At 54.0% G+C, this 17,536-nt stretch overlaps 4 protein-coding genes across 4 annotated transcripts in view; 2 read left to right on the top strand and 2 right to left on the bottom strand.

The window, feature by feature from the left end:
• Positions 1-1,736: 1,736 nt before the first annotated feature.
• On the top strand, positions 1,737-6,963 carry SODALDRAFT_281589 (SNF2 family domain-containing protein; the record flags this gene model as incomplete). Its single annotated transcript, XM_028608295.1, has 5 exons — positions 1,737-2,165; positions 2,226-2,252; positions 2,442-2,529; positions 2,632-6,718; positions 6,807-6,963. The coding sequence occupies 5 exons, from the start codon at positions 1,737-1,739 to the stop codon at positions 6,961-6,963; spliced, it is 4,788 nt and encodes a 1,595-aa protein (XP_028464754.1).
• Positions 6,964-8,413: 1,450 nt separating this feature from the next.
• On the bottom strand, positions 8,414-10,108 carry SODALDRAFT_251674 (DHS-like NAD/FAD-binding domain-containing protein; the record flags this gene model as incomplete). The annotated part of the gene is made up of 1 exon (XM_028607421.1): positions 8,414-10,108. A coding segment is annotated over one exon (1,695 nt), but the record flags the coding sequence as incomplete, so codon positions are not given.
• Positions 10,109-12,430: 2,322 nt separating this feature from the next.
• On the top strand, positions 12,431-15,918 carry SODALDRAFT_281026 (mediator of RNA polymerase II transcription subunit 16; the record flags this gene model as incomplete). The annotated part of the gene is made up of 8 exons (XM_028608267.1): positions 12,431-12,600; positions 12,675-13,029; positions 13,127-13,379; positions 13,457-13,893; positions 13,967-14,189; positions 14,248-14,367; positions 14,429-14,542; positions 14,609-15,918. 8 exons carry the CDS (start codon positions 12,431-12,433, stop codon positions 15,916-15,918), a joined length of 2,982 nt encoding a protein of 993 aa, XP_028464752.1.
• A 1,337-nt stretch (positions 15,919-17,255) lies between these two features.
• Positions 17,256-17,536, bottom strand: part of SODALDRAFT_361784 (hypothetical protein) — a gene marked incomplete at both ends in the record, with an annotated part of 839 nt that continues 558 nt past the window's right edge. The window contains one exon of the mRNA XM_028614412.1: positions 17,256-17,508. Coding sequence (XP_028464751.1) covers positions 17,256-17,508 — 253 coding nt within the window. The remainder of the gene's footprint in view (positions 17,509-17,536) is intronic.

The raw sequence follows: 17,536 nt of genomic DNA, 5'->3' as shown, positions 1-17,536 counted from the left end.
ACCCTTAGGTAAGGTAGGTAACGTTCATGACCTCTCGGCCTTGTCTGCCTAGGTACGATGGTATAGATGCTTCAAACAGTGAGGTTGACCGCTAGTTGAGCACGTCTTGACAATTCCAACTCAATATGTCGGAGAGCTTTCCGCTGGTCATACTACAGTATCACTTTCTGCATGTCGACCTCCTCCAGATCAGCCAGAGGCCCATGCCAAAGAAGGCCAGGAGAAAATACGAAGAACGTCCTCATTAGACTAGCTGAGCTTCATGATAGCGGGATTATCAGGAGAGCTATACTTCAGCTGCGCGGCATACTGGGAAATAAACAAGGAACTGAAGTCTCATCAGACATCAACCCAACAATAGTCCTTCTTGGCTATGTAGAGACGAGCGGCAATGATCTTGAATGTTCAGATTCAGACTGAGAGAACATAGGTAGCAACCTCTCCCACTGGGCAAACACCCCAAGAGTTCCCCACGTTGAATTCAGCCGTGGAGAAGCCCAAGAGACCTAGACACGAAGAGCTGGGCGGAGAATGACGCTTGGTGGCATATTCCCGGAGATATATGTCTTATCCTAGCGGAGCGGCTAGCGCGAGGGACGAAGGACCAAAGCGTCAGCGCGTAGCTGATTTATTTCAGAGGCGACGACAGTTTCAAGGGCCTGCCTGCTTAGAGACGGGGGGGAAGGGAGTGGATGTGGATGTGGATGACTATCAGACGGAGTCGGGAGCATTGCAACCGCTTACCAAAGCCTGTCCTACGAAGTAAATACGAGTATGACTGTGTACGGGATACGGATCCCGAAAATTCTAAAGCCGTTCTCAGCAAGGCCAGTAACGCCGTGCACACCGTACAAAGAGATTATTAGTACTGTATGGACAAGTCCGTACGGAGCATTACTCCGTGTGTATTGGGACATGACGGACGACTAGTCACGTGCGCCTGCCATTGGTTTCGCTCTTTTCGATGGCTTGAGCACTGTGGTGGTGGTTGGGTATAGGCGTTTGTCCCACTTTTCCAGTACTTCCGTACCGACCTAACCTAACCTACCTACCTTACCTACCTTACCTACCTACCTAATCAATTCTTTTCTGCTGCCTCCACCATACCGACCGACTGACCTACCTCATGTTCCCATATTCCAACGCACCTCTTACCATCCAGGCCCGAATCCGCACCACACCCCCGGTGTCCCATATCGTAGGGAACCTGTGATACTTTTCCCCCCAGATTTCTTGAATTAAACTACATGGCTACTTCTGCCTAGGGGCATACCTTTCATGAATCGTAAGTTGCCCCATGTCTAACGTGCTTGGCCCCTGCCTTGTCGTCGCCTCTGTAGTCGCGAGGCCATCACTTTGATCTCGGAGCTGGCATCGGCCGACACGGTATCTGCCTCCGGCCGGCCCCTAGAGCCCGTCTGAAGATTTATTTTTGATGAAATTGATGGTTGTCTACGACGCGGATGCCGTTGTGTCTTGTCGAGGCCCGTTTGGCCAGCCCGGCGGGTTCAATTGCAATTCCATCATCTCTCAGCCTCGACTTGATCAATATCATCCCGCGATGCGCTCATGATGCTATGCTGGCAATTGTCTACTTATTTCTCTCCCCTTTTCGTCTTTACCGGTCGCTTAATTCTGCTGGCTCTGTTAATGCCTACGGTTTGCAAAGTTTTGCCCGTCCATGCCTTACTGACACGGTTTCCATCCAGCAGACTATCCCGGCTTACACCGTCACGATGTCTAGCCCGATCCGAGATGGCTCTCCAAATGGCCATCCGTCACCCGGATCGGTCTCTAGCTCCCCCCAACCCGTTAATCACCGCAGGAGCGATAGCGAGCTCTCCGATACACAAAATGCCGGTGCCTCTCTTGCCGCGTCGCCGTCCCCCGACCCGGAAGATTCGACCGTGTACGCGAACGGCGGTCACGACTTCGCCGAGAGCAGTAGCTCTACCGATGAGAACAATGCATCCGATGATGCCGACTTTGATATGGATGATGAAGCAGACGATGATCTTGCTACTGCGCAAAGTGACGGCGCTGGTGACGCGAGGTCGAGCTCCAAGAGCTCCAATAGCTCCTCCAGGCCTGCCAAGCGTAAGGCTGCCGTTGAGGAAGACGCCTATATCAAGGCCAATCCAGAGCTATATGGCCTGAGGAGAAGTGTACGATTCTCTCAGTATCCTTTGATTTGATTTTTCTCAATGCCTAATTTTCGCCAATAGGGACGGCCAACCCAACAACGAAAAATCGTGCGTCTCCCCTCTGCTCCTTTCCCTCCCCCCGTTCTCCCATCCTCCCATCCTCCCATCCTCCCATCCTCCCATCCTCCCATCCTCCCATCCTCCCATCCTCCCATCCTCCCATCCTCCCATCCTCCCATCCTCCCATCCTCCCATCCTCCCCGCCTTCCATGCCTCTTATCACTGACATAACCTTAGATTGAGTCAGACGATGAAAGCGACTCTGATATTGTGCCCGCTAACCGAAGAGGTGCGAAACGACGTCGCGTAGAGACATCTCAACGATGTGAGTACCTCCTCTGCTCCAGCATATTCCCTTCCACCTCGACCGGCCCTCCCCCTACTGTCCCCTCCCCTTCCACTGCTAACACATAAGTGTTCCCTGAAGCTTCCAAACGTACTACACCCGCGCAACAAGCGTCTTTCAATGATTCCGACTCGGATACCTACGGGGGAGCCCGCGCAAAACTCTTCCGAAAGAAGGCCCGTCGTCAACGGGAAGCCGAACCATCGTCGCTTCTCGTCGAGAAGCGTTGGTCGAGCCGTCGAGCCGCCCAGATTCAGCAAGGCGCCTACGAAGAAAGCGATGCCGAAGAGGAAGACGAAGAGCCCGCTCAATACTACTATACGGAGGTAGATAACTCTCCCTACATCGACAAGGTGCTGCGGCACCGGCTGAAAGACGACCTCGAACTTGACGAGAACGTTACTCGAAATGACTTCGAGTACTTCATCAAATGGCAGGGCAGATCTCATCTACACGATACGTGGGAGGACCTTGACACTCTACGCAACACACGTGGCTACAGGAAAGTGGAGAACTATTACAGGGTGGTTGTTGAGAACGAGCTATATATCCGCTTCGGATACGATGTGCCGCCAGAGACGAAGGAGCAGTTCTTCCTTGACCGTGAGCGTGCTGAAGAGGCCCTCGCGGACTACACCAAGGTAGACAGAGTCGTCGCTGTCCGAGATGGCGAGGAGGAGACCGAGTATCTCATCAAGTGGAAAGGCTGCTACTATGACGAGTGCACCTGGGAGGCCGCCTCCGCCATCAGCCAAGACTTCCAGGAGAAGATAGATCAGTTCCTGGACCGCTCCTCCCGTCAGTGGGTCTCTGACCGGAAGGAAACGAATCCGGATACTCGAAGCCGGATGACCAAGCTCGAGTCGCAACCCGAGTACATCCAGGGCGGCGAGTTGCGAAGCTTTCAGCTCAGAGGCCTCAACTTCCTTTGCCTCAACTGGACCCGTGCGAACAACGTCATCCTAGCTGACGAAATGGGCTTGGGCAAAACCGTGCAGAGCGTCTCGTTTCTCAGTTGGCTTCGTAACTGCCGTGGCCAAGAAGGCCCATTTCTCATTGTTGCTCCGCTCAGTGTTATCCCTGCGTGGGGTGATACGTTTGACCACTGGTCGCCCGACATAAACTACGTCGTCTACTTGGGCAACGAAACAGCGCGGCAGACGATCCGAGAGAATGAGTTGTTGATCAACGGCAATCCGAAGAAGCCCAAGTTCAACGCCCTGATCACCTCGTATGAGATGATCCTTCAAGATTGGGCCTTTCTCCAAACCATCAAGTGGCAATCACTTCTCGTGGACGAGGCGCACCGTCTGAAGAACCGCGAATCGCAGCTCTACGCCAAGCTTGTGAGCTTCGGTGTCCCTTCCAAGGTCTTGATCACCGGAACCCCGATTCAGAACAACCTGGCCGAGCTGTCGGCCCTGATGGACTTCCTGAATCCAGGCCGCGTCGTGATAGACGAAGACCTGGAGAATCTTTCCGGTAACGATACGCAGGAAAAGTTGCAAGAGCTGCACAAGTCGATTGCTCCGTACATCCTTCGACGTACAAAGGAGACGGTCGAGTCTGATCTTCCGCCCAAGACCGAGAAGATCATCCGTGTCGAGTTGTCCGACGTTCAACTAGACTACTACAAAAACATTCTGACTCGGAACTATGCTGCCCTCTCGGACGCGACCGGTCAGAAGAGCTCTCTGTTGAACATCATGATGGAGCTCAAGAAAGTCAGCAACCACCCTTATATGTTTCCCGGCGCCGAAGACCGGGTTCTGGCTGGCAGTACGCGTCGCGAAGACCAGATCAAGGGATTGATCACGAGCAGTGGTAAAATGATGCTTCTCGATCAGCTGCTGACGAAGCTGAAGAAGGACGGCCATCGCGTCCTCGTCTTCAGCCAGATGGTCAAAATGCTGGACATCCTCGGCGACTATCTCGCCCTCAGAGGCTACAAGTTCCAACGCCTAGATGGCACCATCGCGGCCGGCCCACGTCGCATGGCAATCAATCATTTCAACGCCGAAGACAGCGACGACTTTTGCTTTCTCCTGTCTACCCGTGCGGGTGGCCTGGGCATCAACCTCATGACGGCCGATACCGTCATCATCTTCGACTCGGATTGGAATCCGCAGGCCGACTTGCAAGCCATGGGTCGGGCTCACCGTATTGGTCAGAAGAAGCCCGTCAGCATCTACCGGCTGGTTTCCAAAGAAACGGTCGAGGAGGAAGTGCTCGAACGAGCACGCAACAAGCTCCTTCTGGAATATCTCACAATCCAGGCTGGTGTCACCGATGATGGCAAGGCATTCCGAGAAGAGTTTAGTAAGAAGGGCTTGAGGATGGATGGCCCGAACTCGGCGGAGGACATTCAGTGGGTTCTCAAAATGCGTTCCCAAAAGATGTTCGAGCAGGTTGGAAACCAGGAACGTTTGGAGCAGCTCGACATCGACTCGATATTGGAGAATGCCGAAGTCACGAAAACGAAGGTTGACGACAAGATCAATCTCAGCAGCGGTGGTATCGACTGGGACAACTTCATGCAGTACACAGACGTCAAGGTCGATGACCTTAACCTTGACTGGGACCAAATCATTCCCGCCGAGGAACTGGCCAACATCAAGCGTGAGGACGAAAAGAAACAGCACGACGACTACCTGGCCAAGGTTGCTGCCGAAAGCGCACCTCGCCGGGCGGCCACGAAACACCGCGACACAGAGTCCGAGCGCGCCGACCGCCTGGCGAAGAAGCGGCAAAGAGAGGAGCAGCTGCGCAAGGAAGAAGAGGAGAAACGTGCGTTGTTGTCAGATCCTCGCCGGCCTCTGACCGAGAAGGAAACGAGGAATCTCCTCAAAGCTTTCTTCAGGTTCGGCGCCGTGGAGGACCGGGGCGACGAAATCGTCCAGGAGGCGCGCCTGAGCGATAGGGACCGCGATTTCCTAAAGTCCATCATTGACGACTTTGTCAAAGCGTGCGACCGGGCCCTCGAGGAGAATAATGCCAGACTACGGGAGGACGAGCGGAAGCTCGGCAAGACACTCACGAAAAAGGACAAGAAGGCAGTGCTGGTCGACTTTGGCGAGGTTCGCAAGATGAATGCCGAGACGGCCATAGAGCGGCCGAAGCAGCTTCGTTTGCTCCGCCAGGTGCTGCAAAAGAGCGACGACTGGAAAAAGTTTCGCCTTCCGGACGCGTCCAAGGCAGCGCACTACTCCTGTGAATGGGGCGCCAAGGAAGATGCCATGCTCCTTGTCGGTCTCAACCGCTACGGGTTCGGAGCTTGGACGCAGGTCCGGGATGATCCCGAGCTAGAACTGCAGGACAAGTTATTCCTAGAGGAGCACCGTGTCGAGAAGAAGGAGGAGCGAAGCAAGGCGACTGACAAGGGCATCAACTCCCCCGGCGCCGTCCATCTTGTTCGTCGTTCCGAATACCTGCTTTCCGTCTTGCAATCCAAGTACTCCGCAGACGCGGCTGCCCAGAAGGCAGTGGAGAACCACCATCGGAACAACAAGAAGCACATGTCGAACGGACACCGCCGGAGTATGGAGGGTAGCGCTGCGGCTTCTCCCGGCGCTCCGGCCACGAAGAAGAGCTCTCATAATCGAGACAGAGAGCGCGACCATCACCAGTCACGAAGCAACGCTGACGAGCGGGGCACACCGAGACCGGATTCTAAGCGAAAGCATTCGGGATATGACGAGGGTCGTATTCCCAAGCATCGACGGACGGATGATGATCGCCGCGCGAGGAGCTATAGCGACAGCCGAGCGTCCCCCAGGCCGGAGAAGAGACGGCATCGTGACGACGACGATCGGAGCAGCAGCCATAAGCATCGGCGTGCTGATGACGCGCGTCCCAAGGAGGATCGTCGTGACAGTCAGGGGAATCAAGAAGAGCGCGAACGCCGGAATCAGGCGCTAGCCCGCTTGGCCGAGCTCCGTCGCATGGGCGACAGCAGCGAACAGAGGGAGAAGGATCCCGACGCGATGCTCTGGTATCTTCTGAAACCCGTGCGCGAAAACTTTGAGAAGATCCTCGGCACTACCAAGGATAAAGTCCGATCCAGCAAGGAACGTGCCAAGATCTTTGGTGCAGAACTCGTCATTATCGGCGACTTTTTAGACCGCGAGTTTGTCCGAGATTCCGATGTATCACTTAAGAACCGTTTCTGGTATGATTCTTTTTTTCTTTCTTTCTTTTTCCTCGGTTTGCTTTTCCCGTATCAAAGAGGGTAACATACTGACCTTTGTCTCTTGCAGGGAATTCTTGGCAAATCTATGGCCAGTCGACAGTACGAGCAATCCCGTCACGGCCGACCGGCTCAGCTATTTATACAGGACCATTCGAGACAGGGAGAGGAAGTTACAGCAGGAACAGGCAGCGAAGGCCGCTGCTAACGGCACGCCCACCAACTAAATTAGGCCAGGCAGGGCAGTGTTCCCGCAGGCTTCCCAGAATACAAGCCCGGAGGGCAGGTGATATCCCACATTGATTGTTTTGCATGGGCGAGGCGTTCCGGTCAACAAAAAAAAACGAGCGTGGGACGGTGGCGGGCCTGAATACTTCGTGAGAGAGAGCAGAGGGAACAACCTTTTTGATACAAGTACATACACCCCCCAGCCCGGCATGGCATGGCATGGCTTACAGGACGAGAAACCTCTTGTTTTTTCAGGAGTTGGCAGAATTTTGGCATCTTGTGTCGGCCAGGCTCCCGCTATGGATGGAGATAGCGGTTTGTTTTAATGATGGGTCGGATATTTAAGTGCGTTTTGTTTTGGCTTTTTCTGGTCGTACTCTGTTGGGCCCTGACGGGAAAGGCTGCTGGACAGGGCTGGCCTGGATGGTCTTCCAAATGTCACATGACGTGGTAGCCTCGTCGTTGGTTCTAGCCGCGTGTGCATTGGGGGGGGGATGGATGCTGGGTTGGGACTTGGTCAAGCTTGGGTGGGGAAGAGTCGGGTGTGTTCCGTTTTCCTGGTAGAGCCTTTTTTTCATTATTTACTTCTTTCTTCTTGTCCAGAGGGATCATACCACCTCTGCGAATGGGCGGGCCGAGGGGCTTATACACATGAGGCCGCCGTGGTTTGGAGAGCAACAAACAGTTGCCCTGGCGCCCGATGAAGCCTGTGTTATAGACGGAGATGCGCCATACAGAACAGCAATAAACCCGAAATTCCTGTAACATCCCTAGCATATTTGAGATTGAACCACTGATTCGATGGCTCGTGTGGAAATAGATCATTTCTATTCCTGCTTATTCTAGGACTCGAGACATCAACATGTGTGTGTCTACGCTCATGTCTGCACAAGTGACGGAATTTTGAGGTAACCAAATTCTTTCTAGGTATTATACAGACAAAGAAGGCGTCCGTTCCCCCGTTGTTTAATAGGAATCCTAATGCCCCAAGAGTCTCTCCCCCCTGCCTTGGAGGCAAAGGACTGAAGGAGTAATACTCCGTAAGAACTCCAGCCCCGACTAAGTTACATAACGAATTCGCCTTACTCCATCACTACTCCATCTGTACCCCAAAGTCCAGAGTGTCACGTGTCACTCCAACAACGCAACCCTTCCCATTCTCTAACTCGAGTTCCCTAGGATATAGACCAGAAACCGTGGCGGGGTTTGCAAACGACATGCTGGAGGTGTGCCAACTCAAATCCCAATTCCCAAAAACTACCGAAAGCTGTAGGGGGTTGCGGTGATGTGTTATATATATATATAAAAAAGCAGATGCAAAAGCAATTGCTACATACTTCTATGTATGTTCATCTTCTGAGCGTGGCTGGGCCGCCACCACTCAGAGGCAAAAAATTACATGTAATACGTCGCTTTGGAATTGCGACAGGTGCCGAGACACAGACCGCCTTAATCTACCAGCCTTTCCATCCCCCGAGGCTTCGAGGTCGGGGAAATGGTATTCTCTGTATCCTCAATGGATGCGCAGTTGTGTGTCGGGGTCGTAGGACGTTCGGAACCAGCAGCCACAATGCTACCCTTACAGGTCGCCGTGGACACGCCGATACAGGGAGAGGAGCGGGAGGATATTGGCTTCCCAGAAGTAGAGTCTTCGATCTTGATGGGGTCGGCGGGACCGTTGGGTTTCTCTTCCAATGGAATAGCAACGGCGCCCATTTTGACGGATCGGAAAGCCTTCGTGACCGTGTTCTTCTGCGGCGGAGCAGCGGCCGCCGTCTTGGTGCGCTTGGCGGGTTTGCTGGCCGTCGACTTCTTGCGCTTTTTGGTGGTCGCGTCGCCGCCGCCGCTCGAGTCCGGAAGGGGTTTCCTCCCAAAGGACAGTTTGCTCTGTTTGCCCCTGGGCTGCTGCTTTTGGTCGGGCAAGGACGGGCGCATCCTCGGACTGGCGGTCGGCGTAGGGATGCCCTGGACCTTGTCGACGCCGCTCTTGAGCACGACCTCGATCTTGGACTGCGGGGACGACGACGACGACTGCGGCTCCTGGGACGAACGGCCCAGTTGGACCTCGAACCTATTACGACGCAGCCACTGCTCCCGCAGCTCCTCGTCCTCTTCGCTCAGCAAAATGGCGTTTCCGTCGACGGCGGGCTCGTCCCACCGGGGCAGTTGGGCGAAATGCGCAATGTCGTCGGCCTTGGCACGCACCACCATATCCCAGCAGTCTTTGAAATCGTTGTGTTGAGGCTCCGAGTCGACGTTGATCCAGGCGGTGAAGCCCCCGCGTTTGCTCCGGGTGGCCTGGCACAGCTCCCTGACGAGGCGCCGGACGCCGGGGATCTTCAGGCTGGTGCCGACGACGATGACGGCATCGGGGCGGCCTTTGAGGTCGGCGCTCGAGACGTTGCCGATGGCTTCTTCGTCCGGGTTGTACTCGTTGTACAGCACCATTCGAGGCCGCAGGCGGCCGATTCCGTGGCTCCGCTTACCACCGTAAGTAGTACGAACGGCGTCCAACGTCTTGCACTCGTCGCACAGCGGGGGCTCGTGGCTGTCGAAGAGCTCTGGCGCAAGGGGCCGGATGGTACCGCACTTGGAGCAAACCATCTGTTCGACGCTGCCGTGGAGCTGGATGGTCTTCGGCCAGGGACCCTTCGGGTTCAAGGGCACGTTGGTGGCCAGAGGGGGTAGGTTGGCATCGATGCAGTCAACGTTCTGTGTGTAGAGACGCGTGAGGCGGCCCTCTGCGGCGAGCGAGGCGAGCATATGGTGGAAGAGCGTCGGCTCGGCGGACTTGACCATGCCGACTAGGTCGCAGACCATCTTGTGAAATTTCTCCGTGGTGGAATCGTGTTTGTACACCGAAGCGTCGAAGAGGTGCTTTCCCGATCCCTTCACCTTGTGGTCTTTTGGTAGGGAGGCGAAGAGTCCCTCCTTGGATCGGAAATCGGGAATGCCTGCCGAGACGGAGATACCGGCACCTGCGATAATGACGACTTTTTTCTGTTTGCGCAAGACGCCGACCAGGCGATCGAGATTGCGCTGGCTCCTCTCGTCGAACCCATGATCCCTCCTTACGCGTTCGAGATCGAGGTACTCGGTGGTGCGCTCTTTAGGGCCAGCGATGCGGCGACGTTTCGCGGGGGGTTCCGGACGTTCGTTGGGGATCGCTTTGGTATTGACGCTGATGGAATCGGAGGTGACATCGACAGCGACGTGGGCAGGCGATTGGGATCCCGAAGACATGGCAGGAGGGGATAAAGGCGAGGATGATGAAGGCGAAGGGTAGCGACAAGGGTCCTTGCAGGCGTCTCGAGTGACGATAGGTGAGGCAGGTAGAGAAGGCGATTTGGAGAGTTCGGAGAGAGGGGACGAAGGTAGGGAATGCCGATTTGCGGCAAACAAGTCGGGCGACGAGGAGAAATCCGTGGCCGAGGGTGTGGCTGCGATCTCGCTCCGGAGTGAATCGCCAAGCTGGCGTTGCTGGAAGTCCATGCTGGTTGGACTTGCAGTGGCTATAAAATGGTGTATAGACACAGGTTTTGGTGTTCCCGTTTCAATTTTGGTTTTGTCTTCGGGCAGCCTTGTCTTTTCGGGTTGGGTGGAATTGGCGACCGAGGGAAATTAGAAAAGTTCTGTAGGACGAAGAACGGAGGGCACCTCTAACTGGGGGCTTGGAATACGAGGTTGAGCATTTGTAGGAGTGGATTGAAGTGGCCAATTCAATCCACAAGGCGCGGGATTAAATCAGGGAGGGGATATCATGGCAAATTAGGTGGTAAAGTCGTCGGTGTGGTCGGTTGTTAAGAAGAAAGTTCGTTGTTCGCTCGTTGTTCGCTCGTTGTTCGAGCGGAATGGTCTTTTCGTTTTCGTTTGTCTTTTTGTGTGTTGCTTGTTGTCTTTGAAGGTTGTTCGTCGTTACCTTATTCAAGAAGGTCCTATAAAGATAAAGAAAGAAAGAGCAAAATGTGGCGGAAGTTTAAAGATGAAGCAGCAATGTGGTCTGTTATTTTATGGGTGGTGTTGGAAGTTGGAAAATGTGTCGTTGGGAGCTGGATGGGAGGCGGTGGAGGTTGATGTTCCTGGGGGCCAGATGATATGGGGAGGGAAAACAACAAAGTCCAGACGAAATATCTCAGGGGGGATCTCAGAGGGTGGTAACCAAATGGAGAATATACATACAAGCTACATCCATTCGTGACGTTGCTCCCCGTATTTGCAGGGTCTATGTTTGTACTGGCTTGGGCTTCTGTATCGGAGTAAAGTATCTTCACGGATTTGGGGTCTATCAGTAAGTACCAATACTACCTTAGTATTTGTGTGATTATCGAACAAGGGTCTAACACGTCGAACCACATGATCCAGGTAATCTAGCACCGACCCCAGGGCAAAACAATGTCCATTTCCCTCTCCATTTTTGCCCTGTATGCTACCAGGTATGTAATTACAAAGTGCCTGCCTATGAGGTACTAGACGACGCCGTACCTTAGTGAAAAAAAAAAAATCTTCCAAATATCACTTGAAGCTCATAACATTTGGTTCAAAGTATCTTTACGCGGAGAAGTATCCGAACCCAGGGAGCATCTGGTATTATCCTGATTGTCCTGGTCATACAACTTTGCATCCATACGTCCTCGACGAAGGCTGATCTATTGCATGTTCAAAGCAAGAAGCTTGCCCCTGTGGGAGGTTTTTTTTTTTTTTTTTTTTCTCTTCTTTTTTTGTACAAAGTATTTTGTCCGGAGTAATACAAGGAGATCTGGTAATAAGACAACAAAGAAAAAGCGGCTGAGACAGAAGCCAGGACCCGTTGATGACGATTGGCGAGACTGGGGTTACATATGCGTTGCCCGGCTACGGATGCAAGGCATGTTGATCATCCCTGATCATACCCTCCAATCCTATTCGTTGGTCTGCTTTCCTGCCACACCAGCCACAAGTGGCTGTGTCTTTGGTGACTACTCACCTACGTTGTACCTCCGTAGCTAGGTAGTGTGGATACTTGGAGCTAGACGCACTGTCTTCCAATTGTCCCTTCCTCTCGCCTCGACTCTAAGAGTCTTGAAATCCCAACTGAACGTCCTGAACTTGAATCCCTACGCCCACAGCCAAGCATTCTCTTATTGTACTTAAATAAGTTGTTTGCAAAAGCTCTCGACTCTACATCCATACGTCTACTTTTATTAATGTAGTCCGGCCAGCGGGTTGGATGTCTTTTCATCCCTTCCTCTCCTCTTCATCTCCCTTTCGACCTTGACGGACTCAACACTCGAGATGGGGCTGTGATAAAAGGGGAAATAAAAAGGTGTTGGTAAATGCAGATGTCTCATCGGCAACTTTACCATAATCACGACACATTACACCTCTCCGCAATAGAACATATATGCAGCATCCGGCGAATCCCTGCGCCGACCTTATATGACGACAACACTCGATTCCCCTCGCCATCCCATGACCGAAGCCACGAAGATGCCGCTCATGCTTGACAGCAGCAGCATGAATGGACCCATGCAAGTCGACCAGCTCGACGTCGACGACCTCTTTGGCGAAGGTGTTGGTCTATCGCTCTCGAATGCCCGCACACCGAGCAAGCAGCTCTATCAACGTGTGGATGATCTCCGGACCCGGGGTTGCTGCCAGTACTTTTTGCCTCCTTTTTTACTCCCCCTTCATGAGATGATCGATGAGTTTCTGACAACCGACATCTTTCCAGGGCCATTGCTTGGTCGAAATCGGGCGTCATTGCCTCCATCTCCCCCGACGGAAAATCCGTTCAGGCGAGGGTCCCGCGTGCCGACCCAGCAGACGGCTCTTGGGCCCTCAGCGAACCCACCACCATCGACCTCATCACCGCCACCTCCTCCAACCCCATCGTTCACCTGGCTTGGGCCCCCACCGCCGCCCACGAGCTCGCCGTAATCGATGCCACCGGTCGTGTTGCCATCGTCGCCTTCACCGGCGCTCTCAATCGCCCCTATCCTACGCGCAAGTGGGACGACGACCACGTCGATGACCTCCACGCCGTCGTCGGCTGCTTCTGGCTTAACCTTGCCTCACAGCACAAGAACGTGAGTTTTTACGAGTCCCTGCTGATTTCTATTGACTTGGCCTCTCGATTGTCTCGGGCCGACTTTTTTGTTGTTTTCAACTGACGTCCAAAATTAGTATCATGTGGTGCATGGCCCAGCGGTGAAAGATGCCACTGGATATCGCTACGAAAGCTCTTTTGTGCACGCCTTTGGCCCATGGCACCCGAATCCCACTAGGAGTGCTCTTCTTTGTGTTACTGCCAACGGTCTTCTGAGACTTTATTGGATGCAGAGTGGCAGTAACAGGTTTGAAGAAACCACCATGGAACTGGAGAGCCTCAGTTCGTCCGACGACCTCATCACCCATGCGTCATTACATAGCGACAGGAGTAAGGATGTTCCTTTTCCTTCCTTTAGTCACCGTATCCATTTGTCTAACCTCTGTCTACTTCTTCGTCTACTTTAGATCAGATATTCATCGCCCTAGCCACGGCTTCGAGGCAGCTCCGGTTACTGCGTGTGACAATATCGTGGGGCATCCCTCAGTCGGACGGCAAGGTACCTCCCGGAGCGCAGCCTCTGAACCCGACCATGCATGCTAAGCACCTCGCTGTGTCTACCTGGATGCCTGGGCTTTCTGGAGTTACCCCTTGCGATCCCTTCATGACGCAGCTATCCCACATCGAACTCCTACCTTCTCAAATGGACAGCCCCGGTCAGCCATGGGCTCCCATTAATGTTCTCGTCGTCCGCACTTACCTACCCGCGCTCAACGCTCCTTACCAAGAGACGCAAACTATCATCGATCGGTGGGAACTGACCCATGAGCCGCCTCCCGCCTTACATCCTGCGTTTGAACAAATGAGCAGTCGCACAAATCACGACACGACGCCGGCAGACAAGGTAAGCCTCTGTCTTCCGAGTGGGTTGGCTTAAGAATGCTCATTCTTATTTTTATTACCCCCCTTCTGTCTAGGACCCGAACTGCCTTCAGAAACTCGATCCAATTATCATCAACAATAAAATCCTCATCGGCATGCACACCATAAACTTCGGGAAACGCCTCTGTCTAGCTTTTAGCGACGGGTCTATCGAGTACCGAGACAGGTTTACGTTGCAGGAGACGTATAACGAGACCAATCTAGACAGGGTCATGACCCTTCATCAAGCGGGCCTCACGTTCGCGGAAGAATCGCCCTGTTCGTCAACACACCCTTCTCGCCGCCTTAGTGGTAGGTAAACTGACAGTTTCTGCAGGCTTACAGGCAGCCCTGTCACCAACAAACTGTTCTGTCGCCCAAATGCTCGAAGACGGTCGCGTCAAGTGGAACAGGCTCCATTATCCCATGGATAATATCGGTGACTCGAACCAGGATGGTAGGTCCAAATAACAATCTAGATTTGTTTGACAGTACCTGTACTCACACATCAGAACCAGCTACGTACGCCGCCGTCATCGCGGCGCTGACCGTGGCAGCATCCGCGGCTACTTTCTACCATGTTAATTGCGATGATATTCTCGCCGTGGCAAGGCCATACGCCGAAAAGAAGAGTAAGTACGCTACGTGGCGACATCGTCCGTCTCGGCTATCGCTAAATCATGTCGTGCCTCAAAAAGACTTTACCCGGGACTGGGTCAATGAAATCGTACGAATGCTCAAAGTCCCTGTCGACTACTCGGAAGAAACCCAGAACGACAACCCCGTGCGGAATCACTCGCTGCAGCTGTGCTTGAGCATCATCAATCACATGGGTTTTCGAGGGGAATTCAAACCGCGGTCTTTCAGCGGCAAGTTCGCGCTCTTGTCGCTCAATATTAGGAACACCATCATCCTCATCACGTTCGCCATCAACACGCCAAGCAACATGCGTGAGAAACTGAGCCCCCTGGATGAACATGAGGTCGTCGACGCCCTGAGCGGTTGCGTGAAGTGGTCTCTCGACGTGATCTCCTACCTCGTCGACTCTCTCTACTCCCTTCTCCAGGAACCCCAATTCATGGACCTCCTCCAACCGTCACGCTTCAACGAGGTCTCGTCCTACATTCAGTCACAATCCAACCCGGCCCTTCAACTTCTCCTATGCTCCTCCTCCCGCGGGTTCTTGTCGTCAGTCTGCCGCCGCGTGCTCCACATGGAAGCCCTTTCCAACAAGGCCATCGAGTTCTACGACCGCCGGGCTGCCATACAAAACGCCAACGATCCGTCCAGCCACTCCAAGCTCCCCCACGAGCTCCACAGGGCATACCAGAAGTTGCACCAGATCACGTCCAGCAGTCTCGTCAAGGTCCAGGAGGTTGAACGGCTCCTCAACACGTTCACTAGCGACGTCCGGGTCTCGTACCAGTCGGCCTTCGCCAGCCTGGCGGCGCAGCACCACAAGAAGGAAGGCGGGAATGCACCGGAGCAGAAACACATGGAGGCCCAGATTAAGAGCGCACAGTTTCACGCCGAGTTGAACATACTACTGAGCGGCCAGCCGCCGCCGCCCTTCCTCCCCGTATTGCGCAAGTTCTTCACCCAGGACCTCCCCGCCCTCAAGACCCAGACCGACCCGGCCAAGCTCTTCTTCGCGGATTTCAGCCTCCTCGAGATACAGGACTCGAAGCGGACGTTGGAGGCCCGGCGAGCTGCCCGGCGGTACGTGGACGTGTTCCGGCGCGTCGAGATCACGCCGCCCGCCAGCCTAACAACGCCTCCTTCTCCTACACCTGCTCCGTCGCAACAAGGGCTGAACCATCAAGAGGGCAAGGGAGACGAGGCGTCCAAGGATGCCACGCCGCAGTGGAGGAGGTGTGTGCGGTGCGCTGCGGTCATGGAGGATGTGGCTGGTGTGCGGGCAGGCTTCATGTTCGTCATGTCCCAGCAGAGGCGCTGTTCGTGTGGCGGGTATTGGGTTGTCCTGCCCAAAGGCGCCATGGCGGGTTGACCAACGAACGGCCGGCCCAAGGTTTCCCACCATGGAAGGCCATCCGAGTTTGGCGTGGTGTAAGAGAGAGATGGGGAAAGAGTAGAATCACATTAGCCGGCGCGAGAGGGGACATGATGGATAACGAGACGGGCGGAAGCTTTCATGCTGGCTCTGTTGGCTCTACGACCATCGACACACCGTACGACGTCACGGCTCGGCTAAGCTCACGTGGAGGATTGTCCCGACAGCTAGGAATTGGTGGGGTTGTGTTAAACGGCAGGTATGCAGGAACTATCATCCATTTCAGGGCCCGAGTTGACGGGCGGGTAAATCAGGTGTTCGGAGATAGTCGGCAATATGCGGACGGACTGCCGAACTAGGTAGCTCTCCCGACGCAACCCATATTCTTTAGCCATCCGCATTACTTGGGCTTAGAGCTGTGAGAGTACTTTTCAGGTGATAGGCAACAACCCATGTTCGCTTTCGGCGATGTCCCGCCCACAAACGGATATGTGTCTGACTATTCAAAGAAGGGGGAGAAGGGGGGTTGGTACAGTAACTGTATGATCCAAGGCATAGGGGACAATAGATAAGAGGGAGTAAATAATTAAATTTTATTTCGTAAGATATGACGATCTCGAGTATCGGGCAGATGGCGTGACGAATGGAAGCAGGGTAGGTCACATTGACTATGGAGTAGAGGCGTTTCCTATCTCATCTCCTGTGACAATGCGAGGTGTGAAGGAGGAGGAGAGGAAGATAGGGGTGAGGTAGAGATAAGGGTTACACGCTGGGACAAAAGAAATGAGGTTACAGTGGGGAGAGGCGCGCGAGAAGTTGATCAGAAACCAGAGCTTCAAGATAATTAGATAGGTGATGGATGTGCCTAATGATAGCGGGTGGAGAGGTGAAAGACGAAGGAGACGGACGCTGTGACCGTACGTTTGGTGTTATCAACCCCCTCCTCGGGAAGTTTCAAACAACCACAGCCACTCAGTCTAGGGGTAGCAATCGACGAGGAAAGAAAAAAGAAAGGAAAATAGTTAGTTAAACAGTGGGCACTCCTTCAGGGTGAAAACTGGGTGAAAACTGGCTTAACAGAGAAGTTAATCCGATGGGACGATAGGTAATGCATCGGAGGATAATGCTGTAGGAACTCTCGAGAGGGGGGCATTCGCGTTGATTATGACGCTGTGGCTGCACCCGATACTGTGGAAGCTTCCGATATCGCCATGTGCCCCCCCCCCTCCCTTCCCCGGCGCGACCCAAATCGGACATCGGCCTCTGCGTCTGCGAAGCAGCAGAACCGCTTCCCGTAATTCCCAATATCTTGTGCTTCCTATTCCACCAGCTCTCTATTGTCGACTCCGGGACCATGAAATACTTGCTAGCTTCAAGATAGGTCGGTCGTCGGTACCCTGGGGCGACGACGCTTCTCTCCTCCCCGACTCCCCGATATCCCGTTCTCGTTCCCGTAGAGGCGGCCTGCCCGGAGCCGGAGTGTGGGTGATGGGGATACGATGGAGCTCGAGGAATTCGAGGACCTGGATGCGTCGCCGGTTGGAGTAGGAGCGTTCGACGCGTGTGGTGATCTTGACGGTCCCGTAGCTGCGCTTCGGGACGGGGATTTTTTTTT

This window comes from Sodiomyces alkalinus (genome assembly GCF_003711515.1).
Source record: "Sodiomyces alkalinus F11 unplaced genomic scaffold SODALscaffold_8, whole genome shotgun sequence".
Taxonomy (NCBI): domain Eukaryota; kingdom Fungi; phylum Ascomycota; class Sordariomycetes; order Glomerellales; family Plectosphaerellaceae; genus Sodiomyces; species Sodiomyces alkalinus.
This window is presented reverse-complemented; position numbering and strand designations above follow the sequence as displayed.